The 17,806-nt window shown below is 36.8% G+C and overlaps 1 protein-coding gene across 2 annotated transcripts; it reads left to right on the top strand.

Annotated features, from left to right (window-relative positions):
* The first annotated feature begins 662 nt into the window (after positions 1 to 662).
* dnajc24 (DnaJ (Hsp40) homolog, subfamily C, member 24) lies at positions 663 to 14,956 on the top strand. Of its 2 annotated transcripts, XM_065291663.2 has the most exons (6): positions 673 to 743; positions 833 to 883; positions 1,056 to 1,167; positions 7,393 to 7,531; positions 13,568 to 13,636; positions 13,714 to 14,956. In XM_065291663.2, the coding sequence occupies exons 2-6, from the start codon at positions 879 to 881 to the stop codon at positions 13,845 to 13,847; spliced, it is 459 nt and encodes a 152-aa protein (XP_065147735.1). In that variant the 5' UTR covers positions 673 to 743; positions 833 to 878; the 3' UTR covers positions 13,848 to 14,956. The 2 variants fall into 2 exon arrangements, with proteins under 2 accessions (XP_065147736.1, XP_065147735.1); XM_065291664.1 differs by lacking the exon at positions 833 to 883 and having other exon boundaries at positions 663 to 743.
* Positions 14,957 to 17,806: the final 2,850 nt, after the last annotated feature.

Raw genomic sequence — 17,806 nt, 5'->3', positions numbered from 1 at the left:
TTCTTTTCTTCTTTTACCCTATGACACATTATTTTAGATCATTCTCTCAAATATTTGCAACCCGCCACAATCACAAATAGATGGAATTGTGCATTGGCAAAGTACAACAAATAATAACATTTTCCAATATATAATGTACTCTTTGTAATTCAGTAAATGTGGTCATTATATGCTTAAATTTAGTTTTATTTTTAAACAACAAAGTATCATTAAAACAAAAACTGGATAATTCTAAAAATCTCTTTTAGGCATCTGGTATGTTTTTTTAATGTATTATAATATAAACACTGTACAAACGGCAAAAAATATTGTACAAAAGTTAAACAAATTCTAATTATATTTATTTGATATTAATATTATATTCTACACAGTCCTACTGTAAATAAAACATTTTCCTTCACTCAAGCACGCGCCTTCGGTTCCCATAGAAACTTCACCTCTCTCTTTCCAACAATCCGTGTGGAAACATTTATCTTGATAGGTTCCGACTTTTATACTTTCTAAATCAAGTCATGTCCCAAACATAAACAGTAAATTGTTGGAAATACAAATGAAGGTGAACATTATTTGTGTTGTTATCTAATTTAGGAGTTTAAAAATATAACGGCATTGTGTTATTGGTTCTTGTTTCTATCAGGACGGTTAAAGATGAGACACGCGTTTACACGGGAAGCAACATGGACTGTTGAAGCTAATGGTGATGGCAGGTGCCAAGCTATAGAGGAAAACCCGAATAATATCAGGTCCAGAAACGTAACAGTTCTTTATAACAGCGCTATTTTATATTGCATGTTTATATTTAACTTTATAATCGCTTAGTTTTCTAATTCAGTAACATGACACGCGCTGGCTGCTAATGAATTGCCTACTGGGTACTTATGAGGCAAGTTGAAACTTCTTTAAAGTGTTTAAATAGTTAAATAGTGTTTGCTATTAACTATTACTCATTCATAATGTGTAGAATAATAACGTTTAATATAGAGGTGTGTGTTTTTAATATTAGACGTGAACCGTCGAATACTGTAATATAAATGTGTCATGTTTTGAATCTTCAGGATTATGGCAGATTTTAATATTCCACAGAAAGACTGGTACTCAATACTCGGTGCTAACCCGACCGATGACATACAAGACATAAAGCAGAAGTATCAGAAACTGATCCTAATGGTATGTACATACATGCGAATAAATGCAAAATTGTATGTTTGGTCTGCATATGATTTCAGATCAGCACATGTAAAAGTCATACAGAGATTAGTTTAATGCAGATTATGCAAGGTTTTCCATTCAATATTTCCTTCAAAGGCTGCTAAACACATGCTTTGAAAACATATGCATAATTAATGGCATTGGTATTTCTCATTAATACACATTTCAGGTTTGATTTATGCCTGCCAAATTGTACTTAAGCAGATTTGTATAATCCCAAATCCATTTTAATTACAGCAATCACATAACACTATTCGATCAATCAGGATGTGTTGCATGCAATTTTTTGGAGATGAAAATTGATAAACGTTGCCCCTGTTGAATATTTCTTTTACAATGAAATAGATAGGATTTTAATTTCAGCATATAACCAGAAAACAAATAGTTTTCTGTATTTAAAATCCCCCAAACAATTTAAATTTATTTATATAGCGATTTTTACAATGTTGCATTTTCTTAAAGCAGCTTTACATAAAAACGATCTATATTTAAATTATTAAATATATAATACATGGTATTAAATACAAGGTACATGGTATTAAACCATTTGCTTTACAACTCAAAAAGGGATGAAAGTGTCATCATCAATGTTGGAAAGCAACAGCATATGGTCTAGGGCTGCATAACAACTAATCACAACTAATCGTTTGCAGAATAAAAGTTTTTGTTTACATCATATGTATGTGTACTGTGTATAATTATTATGTATTTATAAATACACACACACATGCATGTTAAATTTTAAGAAAAAAATGTTTGCATATATTAAATATTCATATATATAAATATAAATATATATATATATATATATATATATATAGATAGATAGATAGATAGATAGATAGATAGATAAATATATAAAAAAATGTACATATGCATGGAAACATTTCTTAAATATATACATGCATGTGTGTGTGCTTATATACATAATTTTTATACACGGTACATTCACACACATGATGTAAACAAAAACCTTTATTTTGCTATTAGATTAGTTGCGATTAATTGTTATGCAGCCTTAATATGGTCATATATGATCCCATTGGTGCTAACTAAGGCTGTGTAATCTTTCTTACAAATTTGATGACATTTAAATCCGCAATCTTCACATCAACAGATATTAACAACTGTATGCAATCGTTATTTGAAGTGAAAAGTAAATTCTGCTCGAAGCACATCGTACCACTGCATTACAGAGTATTATCCTTTGCCGTCAAGTCAATATCATCTCCCTGATCAGCCTGACAGTAGGTGGCAGTAGTGTGATGGTGGTAGCCTTTGTGCCCCCTGCTTCTCTCCCTTGATGCAAAGAGCGGCTGCAGGCTGCGCATCAGAGTCCATCGGAGGATGTGGAGGTGCTTCCCTCGCAGCCTCCGAGAGGAGATGATGTATTGTTGGAGCTGGCGAGTGCTCCAAATTGCCCGGCCCTTTATATTGTGTTCCTGCTCTCCAAGCTCCATTAAGCCCAGTAAATGAATATTTTACAATGCGTGGAAAGAGACAGCAATTAAAGCGTGTAACTCCGGAGGGGAAGGAGGATGGGGTGCTCTAACAGAGCTCCAGCTTCTAGTTGTGTTATGTATTTATGACAAGTACCTGAGCTCGCAGCCTGGAAGTTGTGGAGCGACACTTTAATGCGTGATAGCCACCAGAGATTTAGTTTTAGTTAGGTAACTTGGGTCAGAATGGATTTAAAGCTTAAACAGTGTGGAGAACAGCATAGTTACCTTATAAACTGAGAAATGTTTTTGTTTGTTTTGAGTGAAATACGCATGTTTATTAAGTAGATAATTTTTTATGTAAATTAAAAAGACATTTTGCGATGCATAAATTTTCATTTTAAATAAAACAGAATATAATCAATGAATATAGCCTAAATGTACTCTTTAAAGGCTTTGCATTGCACAATTAAATACAATTATGCTTAAAAAAACAGAACAAAATTATATACTTTTCAATTTAAGTGTAGTTCATTCATATATTTGTGCATACATATTAGTAAATATACATAAATCACAGTTTCACAATCAGCCAGCATGTTTTTATCTTTTCTTCAAATACTCGATCAAATGCTTTAGACTCTCTGTTTGACAAAAGGCTGCCCAGGGAGATGTTTGTTGAGCGGCAGTATATGTGCTTGCCTGGGCTAAGCTGCACTTCACACCTGTGGTCTGACTCCTCGAGCGCACCTACAAAGAGTCAGGGGAGGCAATGCCATATCCCCATTTCTGCCACTGGGGAGTGAATGTAATTCTCTGGCAGACTCTGATGTTCTCCTGGAGGTAACGGTGAAATTGTGCTGCCAAGCTCGCTCAACCGTTCTCAGGGTTCAGCAACAGAGCTGATGTTTCTCGTCGTCTGCACTGGCTAGGAATAGATGTAAACATATTTGGTAAGGTGAAGGTTCAGGTTGCATGGTAACTGGATTTTACTGAAACTGAGTAGTTACAATGAAATTCAGTGTTTTAGATATTTAAGGAGTAGTGTTGCTTTAAGGTTTGGGGAAAAAGTTGGTCAAATGACTTCGGTTAGATATACAATACTGTGCAAAAGCCACCATGCATGCCACCATTAGATGTGTTGGTTTTGCAATGGTATTGTGACCATATATAATTATTTATCAGTCTTTTTATTAAAACATCCAGAAGATACAGGGAATTTGTATGCAGTATTAAAAAAACTGATTAAAATAAGCTAAAATGTCAAGTATTTAATGTGAGCTCTCCTTGAGCAATAGCAGGAACCTGCAGGCTCTCTTGAAGCTATGGTCCGATTCTCGATTTTACATTTCCTTTGTAAGTGTGTATTAGTACCCTTTTACTGTTTGTACACAATGATGACGTGGCAGCGTATGCGCGCGCATTTAGGCAACGGAAGTATCGTAAGAATCAGCAGTGAAGCAACACAAACAGTAAGTTATTTTAAAAAAGTTGACTTTATCAACATTTTCAACACAGCTACCAGATCCGTGTACTATAGTGGAGTGGATAGAAGACGTTAGCAGATGGCCAAAAATAAAGTTGCCAGATACATATATACGTATATTAGTATATTATATTTGAGCAACCAAACGCAACAACCAGACAATTTGATGCTGGGAAACCGTTTTAATAAACGTTCTGAGTTGCTACCACGTTAGAACCAATGGGGAATAACACTACTTCCGTTGCCCAAATGCGCGCGCAGGCTATTTGATCACTTGAGCTGTAAAAGGGTCTATACAAACATGTTATGTACACAATATGCAAAATGTACATACCTCAAAGTAAACGATGACACAAGTTATTGTTTCTAACGTAAATCTCTTTTTTTGGACTACAACAAACACACGGATTGTAGGCAACAGTTTACTAGACCGACATTATCATAATTCCTCCCGCCTGGACTCTCAGCCTGTAAATTAACTCCTGTCAGCATTGCATTGTGAGTGAATCTTTCAAACATGGTAAGGAGCTTCACATTTCCGGCTGATAATATAATATTCATCAATTAAATAAAAAAATCAATGCAGATGCAAATAGACATGAATTCACATGGGGCAATGCAAATAACGCAAATTGTCTGGCGTGCTTGCCACAAACTTTCACTATTCGCCTTAAATGCATCTTCCGAACAACCTGAAAATAGTCAACTCGAGTGAAAAATTTGCATGACACAAAGTTAAATCCAGTGAGTTATATAGAGCGAGGAATGCGATGCTTCACTTTGGTGGGTACATGGCATAATGCTGCGTACACACCAGAAGCGAATTTAAGTCTTTGCGTGAGTAGATTACATAAAAAATCAATGCAGACGCAAATAGATATGAATTTGCACGGGGCGATGCAAATGAAGCGAATTGGCCTGGCGTGTTTGCCGCAAACTTTCAGTATTTGCCTTAAATTAATCTTCCGAACAAGCTGAAAATATTCAACTTAAGTGAAAATTCGCATGACACAAAGTTAAATCATGTGAGTAATATAGATTGAGGAATGCGATGCTTTGCATTTGGTGGGTACATGGCATAATGCTGCGTACACACCAGAAGCGAATTTAAGTCTTTGCGTGAGTAGATTACATAAAAAATCAATGCAGACGCAAACAGATATGAATTTGCACGGGGCGATGCAAATGAAGCGAATTGGCCTGGCGTGTTTGCCGCAAACTTTCAGTATTTGCCTTAAATTAATCTTCCGAACAAGCTGAAAATATTCAACTTAAGTGAAAATTCGCATGACACAAAGTTAAATCATGTGAGTAATATAGATTGAGGAATGCGATGCTTTGCATTTGGTGGGTACATGGCATAATGCTGCGTAGATTACATAAAAAATCAATGCAGACGCAAACAGATATGAATTTGCACGAGGCGATGCAAATGAAGCGAATTGGCCTGGCGTGTTTGCCGCAAACTTTCAGTATTTGCCTTAAATTAATCTTCCGAACAAGCTGAAAATATTCAACTTAAGTGAAAATTCGCATGACACAAAGTTAAATCCTGTGAGTAATATAGATTGAGGAATGCGATGCTTTGCATTTGGTGGGTACATGGCATAATGCTGCGTACACACCAGAAGCGAATTTAAGTCTTTGCGTGAGTAGATTACATAAAAAATCAATGCAGACGCAAATAGATAGGAATTTGCATGGGGCGATGCGAATGAAGGGAATTTGCCTGGCGTGTTTGCCGCAAACTTTCGCTATGTGCCTTAATATTCAACTCAATCAGAAAATTTATTTTAGTTTTGCGAGAAACGAGATGCTTTGCATTTGGTGTGTACGCTGCGTATGACTTTCGCACAGTACTGTCTCTTAAAAACCATATTGTAGTAAAGTTTTGTAAAAAGCATCTCATCCTGAATTACCACAAAAACATTTGTTCTTCAAGTGTTATCAGAGATTTCACTACTCTTAAGTTTCACTTATGACAATTGAGATTTCACTTTAACTAGTTTGCTTTGGTCATCCTCTGGTTCTCTGATCTTAAAAATCCTAAACGCAGATCGATTTAATCCTCTTAGCCGGCATCCTGTTTAGGTCTTAATCTTAAATGTCTTAGAATGTCTCAGATTATTCTGCTACTTTTAATTAAAAGCAAGATGTGATTAAAGAAGGATGCTTTTCTTGCTTTGACCACACACGGTCACGCTTACGGTGTAATGTAAGTGTCTGAAAGCTCTAGCATGAGAGTGCTCGCACTCCCAGAGGCTTTCCATCTTTTGGACGGCCACTATGAATGATTTAAGTAAATATATTTAACCATCTTTCTGTTAAGGCCACTCTTTCCTCTCTCAAGAGAAAATGGAGAGGCAGCTAAGCGCTCTGCCACGGCTTTTACCATCAACTGCAAAAGCACTGGTTTGGCAAAGGAATAGTTAATGATTCTCTCAATCAGAAAGTTAATTTTTGGCTTGTTCCTGCAGTCCTGTTTTTCCATTCTGGCCGCCCATTAACAAAGTGAAAACAACAAACAGAGAAGGGGGGCAACGGAGAACTGGCATGGCATCCTTACATTTCAATAGATTTAAACGTAATTGCTTGAAATGATTAGTTAAATTGAGTCTTCCTGTTACTTAAAATTAAAAATATAATTGCTATAGACAGTAATTGGCTTGCCCGGGGCTGATGGTTTTGATAGCCCTGTGTCATCCCATGCATCATTACCAGACTTTGGCGACATAGGAGTTTCTGAACTATAGTGACCATTCAATAACAAAAAACACACACATGCAATGCTTCACTCGCCAGTGCCAAAGCATAATCAGAGATTGGTTGAATGCCTGCTTGAAAGGATCTAAGTTGTTTTCCATTTGCCCCTTTCAACCTGCGTTTCTCCAGCAGGCGAATGAAGAGCCCTACAGCTTGTCTGACCCTTGACCCCTACTAATCGATAGCCATAACCGACATTATATCTTGAAGGACAGGAAAGAATCTAGTGTAATAATGCATATAAGCCAAAGGGGAGTGTCAAAGTAAATCTTTATGGATTAAAATCATAGTGAAGTCATGGTTAGCACAGATCTGTCATATAGTATTTTTCAGTGGAGACTGGATTAGAAGCCATATATGCCTGATTTATATTTATTTTTGCACCCTTGTTTGTTTATGTTGTAAGTGCAGATTAGTCCATCAGTAAATTGCTCATGAACCGCCTCATTGGTTATCATTACTGTTAATCACCTTACTCTGCATTCTGATTGGTAGTTTCACCCAGACAAGCAGAAGCCTGGCCTATCTGAAGGGGAGGCGGAGCAGCTCCTGCAAAAATTCATTGATGTAGACCAGGCTTGGAAGATTTTGAGTGACGAGAAGAGCAGGAAGGAGTACAACCTGCAGATGCGAGGTGCATACCCTTCTCTCCTATCCACAGTTACCTTCGCTCACATGCACTTGTCTCATTCTTTGAAATATATCGTGCATGTGTTCAGTTAAAAAAAAAAATGCTTGATTCTTGTTTTTGAAACTTAAAATTGCTTATACTTGGGGTTGAGTATTTGATTTGGCACAAACATGAATAATACTTCAAATCATGCAGCTTATGATGCAGTTTGGATTTACAAAAAGTCTTCTTACTACCAGATAATCATTTAGACTTAAGGGTTGGATCTTTTATTTTGTGCTAGTAAGGAAAAACGTAACAACCACCCATAATATCCTGCTCTGCAACAAGTTAAAAACCACACAGGACATCTTGCACAACATCAAGCGCTTTGGGTACCACTTACTACAGCCTAGCATAAATTTTTTCATAAATATGTATTATATTTAAAGAGCTCAGATGCAAAAGCTCGTCAACGCCACCTCCATCAAAAATGAGATGATGATAACCAAATGCTTTCGGAACGTATTATATGTTCATCAAATATTAAATCTCGCATAGGCCATTCAGCTTTGTTGGCAGAATCCACTAAATGCCACGTTGATTTTTCAGCAAAGTGCTCGAAGGGTTAATATGAAACGACCATGGATCACATTTAAACTTGCGTCCCTTGTGTGCTCGGTCCGGAATACAATGTGCCAGCCAGTTTTATTCATTTTTATCTTTCAAATCATGACTTGCATCATTTGCAATGTTTCTAGTTGCGTCTATAGTGGTTTTGCAATTGTTTATGTCTTGTCCAAAGGAGGTTTTTGCCAAAAAAGCTTGCATGCACTTAGAGGGTTTTGCTGCGAAAATACAGTCAAATTTGTTAAATACCAATGAAATTACTAAAGTGGTGTCTGTGTAAATAAGGCATTTTTTAATTACTGACTAAAAGCCTTTTTGTTGCCATTAATGTAAAATTACTGAACCCAAACAAAAGAACCTTATAAATAAATAAATACTAATTTACAAGAAAATATATCAGATGCACTTCAAGGGTTTTGCATCTGAATTCTTTATTTATTTTTTTGTGTTAAGTGCCCAAAAAAATTAAATTTGTGGATATTTAAGTTAAGTAAGAGATGAATACAGACATGTTGTCTAAAGTAGCTGCAGCTCTGGACAGACGCCTCCTTACAGAAGAGCATGGTGAGGATTGTGGGTAATAGAGGAGGAAGAGGAGGAGGGAGGGAGAGCAAGAGAGAATGTAGGTCAGGTCTGTCACACATGAACAATTCTTACACGAAGTGATAGTCTGCCTCTCTACTCGCTCGCCTTAGGAAAAAGCTCCCCCAGCCCACCATTAGGACCTTCAATAAGTGTACATCCAGGGTCCTGTACACCATTAACTGGGGAGCTGTAGCATCGCCTTTAGGGGGGGACACTTTGCACAGCTACTTGCTAACATCGCTTGCAACAGCCACACAATTGACATTTAGAGTGTGTTCATAGAAAAGCCACGCTTTGGTCTGGGCTGCACGTACAGCAGTGATGGAGTTCATTTTCTCAATTGGAAACACTGACATCATTGCTAAAATTGTACAAGGCTTATGGGAGCACTTTACAGTAAATCTTTATTTATTAGCATTAGTTAATGCATAGTGTTTAGGTGTTTTTAATAAATACGGTAAACATACCCAGTTTTTCAAAAAAACATTTATTTTGCAATTTACTCATTGTACATATGTATAGAACATTCTCCAAAAATATAATCTTGATATCTTTAATATTGACTGAGTATCATGTCACAGATTGAAATCAATGTGGAAATCGATTATTGAAATCAAATTTCAATGTTCTGAATCTGAGACTTCATGGATTTCTCACATTCTTCGCAAAAAGTTTTGTGCAAATATGCAACACTAATAAGAAAATATAAAACATTCAAATGTATATCAGACTGTACATATTACAGCTGTTGAATGTTTCACAGCTCTCAGCTTCTTAATCAAGTCTATATATACTGTTTTAATTAAGGTTGTGATTGATTCTGGCTGGCTCAAAGGATGCACTAATCCCTATTCAACTTAAGTAGCCTGCCCTCCAGTCATGCACTACACATCCAAACGTGTCATTATTGACCAGACGAGGTTTGATCTCAAATACTGTGGCCTCTATTTAAAAGGCCACGTCTGATTGGTTTAATCTTTCACACTTGCAAGTTGCGTATAAATATTCATGCACCCTATTTCTCAGGAATGTATTCATACATTAATATTTATGAAGTCTTATTTATAAGGAAGATCCCATCAAGCAATAAAGTAACAACTTCCTGCCAAAAAAACTTGAATCTGGTTACGTGTCGTTTTGCCAAATAACTTCCGAGATGTATGATATTTCATTATGAAAGTGATTACAAGGTGTTCTGTTTGATTTATTTATTATTTTCTTCTGTTTTGGCTATGATTAAACAACTCTTAAATTTTCACTGCCAGCACAAGTTTTACCTTTTTTTCCCTGGAAGTCTAAACTTTGTTTGGGCTGCTATAGACGCCTTTTACACACAAAATTGCATGCTGGGATATAACCGAGGGGCAACCTTCCGATCTCTCTAATGAATCAAATTCGGAAGTGATTTAGGGGTTGTCCTCACCAAAACTTCTAAACGCAGCCGAAAACGCCTGGAGAACGCCGAATGCCAGCTGTTTCTCAGCTGAGTGCCAGCTTTCTTTAGCTGAGCACTTTGGTAGCTGTGATACTTCAGCTGTGAGCCGGTTGGTTGCTGTGGTAATGTCCCGCCCCTCCTCCACTGTGATTGGACAGCCGTGTGAGAACTGACATTGACAAGCGGAGCTTTTCACCCAAAGTTTAACTTCTTTCAACTCTCGACGCTCAGCGCCGGGCGCGGAAGAAAACCGCTAACTGCTGGCTTAGTTGAAAAAAGCAGAGCTTCCATCGGAAGCAATTAAAAACATGCGCCGGCCGCAGGCGTAAAAGCTTTGGTGTGCACGCCCCCTTAAACTGCACTAAATCGACTGGCCACTAGAGGCTGGCTCCAAAAGCGAGTCAATTCCCATAGACCCCCATGTTAAAATGGCCAACTATACAGTAGAAAATAATATGTTTACAGCCTGGTACAAAAATAGTTTTTGGCCTATATAGCTAATTTTCCCCTATTGGTGACATCACGGACACTATGTCCATCTTTTTTACAGTCTATGGATATAACACACTTTTTTTCGTTTGGAAATTTTAGTAAATTGTAATGTCATCTAACGTTCGGGGTGGTTCACATTTCACATCTTTTGTGCTCGCAAATGTCATTTTGAATGTAAATGCCCGGCAAGCACGCTCAAATAGAGAGCGAAGCATCAATAAAAAAAAAATTCAGAATGCCGTGTCAGAAAGCGTGTTAGAAAGGAGGAAAGCGGTGCGGTTGCGCTGCCTTAGAGATTTGCATAACTACAATTTTGTATGAATAAAACTTCAATTTTTAATTAAAGTTCAATTTAAGCTACATCTCCCTGGCTACAAATTCCGCATTTAAAGTCAGATTTATTAAAAATTGGGCGACAAGACTTCTGTGTCACCTACTTAGGACATATCTTTAACTAATTAAAAATAGGCCTGGGGCGGTAACCAGATTACCGCCATACCGCGGTCACGTGACCCATGCCGCGGGTCTAAGCTCCTCACCGTCATAATCGCAAAAAAAAAAACCTTGAAACATTGGTCTGCACTTGTGTGTACAGTATATGTGGGGATGTTATACACGCAGCTTGTTAACAACCGCAACTTGTTAACTGAACATTAACTGATATGGTTTTAATATTAAATTGTCATTGAGTAGAAATACAGGTGACGTTGTCTGTCACTCGTTTAAAGTAATACAAACATTTTATCTAATTTAAACGTGCAAACAGCCGCAACAGATCAACAACAGAATCAGGTTTCCATACATTATTAAATTTTCACGCAACATAAAGAGCACGCGATCAGTGCGAGGATTAATATCCAAAGAGGTTAGATTGTCTCTTTTTCATCTAGCCTACAACAGTGGCCATTTCTAAAGCAGGACACATTTCAAAAAGTTTTGCTTTTGCGTTTTCTTTCTCTGTTTGTGGAAAAAGACAGATGTTTATGGTAAGGGTCGAGGACAGACGAGGACTGCCCGGGCGCGCGCGAGACAGACGCGGACTGCCAGGGCGCGCGCGAGACAGACGGACCGCGTCATCTTGCGCACAAACACACGTCTCCGTGCAGCTTCACAAGCACGGACACATATGCAGTACAAGTGATTTCTCATACAAATGGTTATTTTACCAGACCGTCAGGGCAGCAATAATTTGCGTCATTTACAGGCTATTCACAAATTAAGGATAGAAAAGTGGCGAAATGTCTGTAGGCACTTATGGACACGCACAATGCGTTAACATTTTTTTTAACTGATAATATTAATTGTTCCAAGTTGTTGAATGTTGAAATTGAAGAAATGTGGAAGGAAATAATATTCACTTTACATGTTCCTTAAGTAATTTGCACGTGTTTTGTATTGAAGATAAATAAATCATGCATGTTATTTAACTCGTTGTCTTGCCAATAAACCGCAAAACCGCGGGAATTTGTTGATTACCGACCGCGGTAAGAAAAAATCCAAACCGGCCCAGCCCTAATTAAAAAGAACCATGATAAAACGTGACACGCAAACCTGTTAATTGCCAATATCTCAGACAGTCTGCCAGAAAAGGACAAAAATCATTTCAGAGAAGTGTCAGATTTTTTTTTATCATTATGAAGCTATTTGATGTAATTTCATTCCCGGCCTCTTGACAATTAATTGTCATATTGCACATTTTGAAGCTCATTTTTGTTTCTGATTCATTTTTTCAGCCTTTTGAGATGACACATGTTCGCTGCTTAAGTATTCAATGCATATTTTAAGACTCATTTGGGTGTATTCACAGCAGAAGCTGAAGAAATACAGGCTTTGTCAGGACATAACAAGACCTTAAATGACTTTGCAGCTTCTCTTCTTTTAACAGCTTTAATCTCTTAAAGTCAAATCTCTTATAGCAGTCCACATTTTCTGCAAGATTATTCAAATCTCCAATCAAATTTATATTTAGCATACTCTAGTCAGTGTTTCTCAACCAGTGGGACGGGGCTCACAGGGGGCCTCAGCAGATTTCCAAAGGGGGCCTCAAAATGACTTAAAGTTATTAAAATTGGAAAAAACAAGGTTCATAATATGCAAAAAATATAGATATTTCATATTGTTTGGTTTTATAACAAATCTACATTGTCTAGTTATGCCAAGCATTATTTTAATATTTAATTCTGTAGAAATTGAGAGATTGGGGGCTTTAAATATTGTTGAGGACAATTGGGCGGCCCCTGAAGTGAAAAAGGTTGAAAACCACTGCTCTAAATAATATTGCTGCAGGATTTTCTTTGTACATTATTTACAAAACCAGCCTACATGTTTCATCTTCCGAGTCCCTAAAGTTAATGGCAGAAATTGAATGAAGGGTTCTAATGCCATATACTGTGATTCTGGATTGATATAAAAGCGAACCTAAGTCCTGCTTTTTTCTGTTATATTGTATAAAGGCTACAAGGCTGACATCTTTACCATTCTCTGGTTATGAAGGGTGATAGTGCATTTCATGGTCAATGAGCTAAAGCATGAGCCTTCATGATATGATGGTGAAGATTTGCTTGGTCATGTACGAAGCATGCTGTACTGGCCATCTAGCTAGTTTTCATTCTGTACTGGGTCACTGATCCTTTTCTCCAATTTTGGGGCAATACAGTCTTTGACATGTACGTGAATGTCTGACTGCAGCACTGTAGACTGCTTTGTAATTTTAAATGTGATCTGTTTAATATATTTGGATCCTTTTAAAGACTGATTAGCTTTCTGTCATTTTACAGAATTAAAATCCAAACTTTGTTTTTGGGTGTCCTTGAATCTCCGATAGCTCAATAATAGTTGTCTTGTTTGTCATCCCCATTAAATTTTGCTAATGCATATACAGTATTTATGATTTTCACAGCTGTTATTTCTCTCGGCAGCATGTGAACTGAAGCAGAGTTGGCCAGTGGATGCTCATGTAACACTGGATGACATGAACTGGGATACAGGTTGGTCAGTGCTCTGTTAGCTCAGTTGTAAATCTAAATCCCTGGATTTAGATTTTAAGGATTTTTTTTCTTTTCAGATGCCGAGTGTTATACGTACAGCTGTCGGTGTGGTGGAGAATTCGTCTTGTATCAAGAAGACACACAGGAAGCGGAAACAGTCGTGTGCTGCGATTCCTGTTCGCTCAGCATTGAAGTTCAGAAGGTTACTTGATTCTTTTGGATACTTCCTGCAAGGTTTTGATTGGACAAATATTGAACTCTCTTTTTTTGAAAACATATGGGAGATATGGGACAAATAGACACAACAAATGCTATATTTTAACTATAAGGATCGCTGCTCAACCTCTAGCAAGGAATTTGCAGTTATGCTGATCGGAGAGGATGTCATAAAAAATGGTTTGCGTATGGTGATATTTAAAATGGTGTTCATTTGTAACCATAAGCCTGCAGATTTTACAGTGCATCGTATGTCGGAGATGTAAAATATCAAAATTTAGGGCATTTTATAAATTAAAATATTTATTAATAATGCAAATAACATTTTCTTGCAAAGCATCGCTTCCTTAAAAGGTATAGTTCACCAGTTTTATAATTTACTGTCTCTCAAATTGTTCCAAACTTGTATAAAAGTATTGTTCTGCTAAAGACAAATATAGATATCTATAACAAATCAGATCTGGGACACCATTCACTTTCATAGTATTATTTTTTCCTACTATGGAAGTCATTGGTGCCCCAGATCTAATTGGTTTCAAACATTTATTAAAATATCTTAATTTTTATTTAGCAGAACAAAGAAATGTATACAAGTTTGAAACACCATGGAAGTAAGAAAGTCATGCAAGTTTGGAATGAAATAAGGGTGAGTAGATGATGTCAGAATTACCACTTGTTATCCAGTCAGTCTGTGAAAACCCAAAGTGATTTTTTTGTGATTTGGTGTTTTCTACATTAATGATCTTGCGTAATGTTAAGACCATTCTGTGAAAATCTAACCTTAATATCTTTATTATTGATTGAGTGCGATCATGTCAGTAAGATTGAAATCAATGTGAAATCAATGATGGAAATCAAACTAAAATAATTAATTATATCAAGACTTTAGCCTAGACAGGGTCACATTTTTGGTGACAACTTTTTTAAATGTCTCTACATGCAGTATGTCTTGTATATAGAATGAAAAGCTTAACGTAGCTGCCCATGTTATGAAAAATAGTCTAAGATATTGTATAACATATAACCATGGAGGCATGGACCAGTCATAAGGGCCAAATTTTCAGCTTTCCATTGATGTACAGTTTGTTAGGATAGGACAATATTTGGCCGAGATACAACTATTTAAAAATCTGGAATCTGAGGGTACAAAAAATCAATTTTGATAAAATCACATGTAAAGTTGGCCAAATTAAGTCCTCAGCACTGCATCCACTCACAAAAATAAAGTTTTTATGTATTTACGGTATCCTGTAAAAAAAATTGCTGCCTTAAATTTTTTGTTGAATCCACTCAGACTTACAAGTCATGTCAACTTACTATTATTTATCTTGACAAGAGATTGCTACAACTATATTTTATAAGTTATAACATCTCATCTCCAGTGAGGCCGGTGACTTCTTTTTTCGAGGGCGCTTGATGCGAAGTTTGTGGTTTGTAATTTCAAAATATTTGTTCTGTGCGTCGAGAGATTCTGTGTGCATCACGTGTCTTGTCAAAATAAGTGCCTGCTGCAGACGCATCTAAAGGGTTTATGATAAAAGAGATGCTTGCGTTTGCCAGATACTCACATAATCTCATGTGTAATCAGAGTTAAGTGTTAAGGGAGTGTCTTGGGTGTATTTTATAAATGTGAGCGTCTCTTTTATCATAAACAGTTTTGACGGGTGTGTAGCAGGCACTTATTTTGACAAAACACGTGATGCACATGGTTCACATGACGCAACAAACACATATTTTGAAAACACGAGTAACACACATAACACTCCGAACACTTATTTTGAATTTGCGCCCCTTGCATGAGCAGTCACGAGCCGCCACTGCTCATCTCTATTCAAGGTAAATAATAATAAGTTGAAATGACTTGTACATCTCAGTTGATAAAAAAGCAATTATTTACAATGTAGGAAATTTACAAAATATTTTAATGTGAAGAACATGATCTTTACATAATATTGTAATGATTTTGGCATAAAAGAAAAATCTATAATTTTGACCTATACAACGTATTTTTGGCTATTGCTACAAAAATACTCATGCGACTTAAATTTTGTGGTCCACATATTTCATTGTTACAGCAAGTGCAAAGCATCACCAGAATTTCCAAAATTGGGTCACACTAGACTCTCACTGTCTCAAAAAGCCCTTTGGTTGACGTGCTCTTTTACAGACCAGAAAAAAACACGCTGTTTGTTCTCCACCCCCCTCCTTCTACCGCCCTATGTTTGTGAGGACCAAGCAGCTCAGTAACCTCTTAGCTCTTGTTAACTTTGTTTGCATGTAAATAAATGCATTTTTCCCTCCTCCAACAATGAAATCACAAACGGCCTCCACACATCACTGGTTGAAAAAGGCCCTTCAGTTAATGATGAGCTTTTCTTTGCCACTCAATTTTGGGGAGATCGCGAGGTTGCGGCATTCGAACAGGGTCATGGCTTTATTAAACTTCAAACAGTCATTAGGCTGTTTGCTGAAGTTTCATCCTGCAAAAGAAACAGATTGAACTGGGCAAAACCCATGCTTTTCATCAGTGTCCTGAGGCCTGGACCGAGGCTAGACCTGCCAGCGGACCGGCATCGGACCGAACTGTAATCTACTGTGACATCAATTACGGATAATCTCATCACTTTTGGAGAGTGCGGTTGTCAAAGCTCTAATTAAGTCTTTTCGGTTCCCCCTATATGTGCAGACAGGATCAACAACACATTACATTGCAATGATAGACATCATCAGTCTATTTTTGAGAGGATCCAACTTTTAACCTATCTTGCACTCGTGACTCTGACCGGCAGTTTGTTTTGTATGAGTTGGACAGTGATAAACCATTCACGTTTGTAATAATTTGCAGTAACGCTGCAATAAAGTTGCATAAAATGCATTAGCTAACATGAACAATGGGCAATATAGTTTTTTTTTTTTTTGGCATTTATTAACCTTGATGTTTGATAATGCCAATACAATTTTTCATGTTAGTTCCTTGTGCTGAAATTGACACAAACTAATTAATACATTTGTATACTTTTTGTTCATTATTAGTTCATGTTAGATAATGGATAAAAATGAATAAATACAACCAATAAAGCGTTAAATAATTAGCATCTTATTGTATTTTGTGACTCATTCAATTCACATTTGAAGTAACCAATCAGAAGTAACCATGCCATTTATTACAGTCTTAAGTAATTATTTAAACTTCAATTGATCAGGAATTGTTATATGGAACAACATGCAGTCATTTTTATGCCGAAAATATGGGGCTGTTTCGCGTACAGGGTTTAGTCCCAGACTAAACTGCATGTTTGATCTGCCTTCATTTGAAAACACCTTGCACATACACATCTTAACACATATCCATGTCATTATTTTGTTTCAAGATGCACACCAGTATTGTTTTTTTGTAAAGTATAGTAGCTTACACACCGGGACGGTTATTGTGCGTGCTTATCGCTGACGTTTAATGCCTTGTGACTAAACAAAGGGTGCCAATGTGAGCGAGCACACCGACACGTTATACGCCAGGCGTAAATGAGTCATTTTTATAAAAACGCCTCACGGTTGTGTTTTTGGTTTGACATGTTGCGTTAAAAACCGCTGAAGTTCCAGAAAACACGACTTGGTGAAGCTCAAGCACAAAATGTTTGTGAAAACTACTTAAATATCATAAAATAACTAAGGCCTAGTCCTAGATTAATCCAAACCTTGTCCGGGATTATGGTGACTATTTTCAGGTTTTCATTTGTGTTGAATTCCTGTTTTGTCGCGTTATCGTTTGTTTAAATGGTAACCTGAAACGCCTTTTAAACTAAGGAAAGTTTTTACTGAGACTTGAAAAAGGTGTAAAGAAAGCTTGCAATCTGAGCAAGTAGAAGAGGCTTTTGTTTGAATGAAATTTCATCACCTTTTTTTGGCTGTTGTGGGCTCTCTTTTAACTTAATCTAGCATAATCTTGGATGGACA

This window comes from Paramisgurnus dabryanus, chromosome 23, assembly GCF_030506205.2.
Source record: "Paramisgurnus dabryanus chromosome 23, PD_genome_1.1, whole genome shotgun sequence".
Taxonomy (NCBI): domain Eukaryota; kingdom Metazoa; phylum Chordata; class Actinopteri; order Cypriniformes; family Cobitidae; genus Paramisgurnus; species Paramisgurnus dabryanus.
Note: the sequence above shows the minus strand (reverse complement) of the source record. Positions and strands in the feature narration are given on the sequence as shown.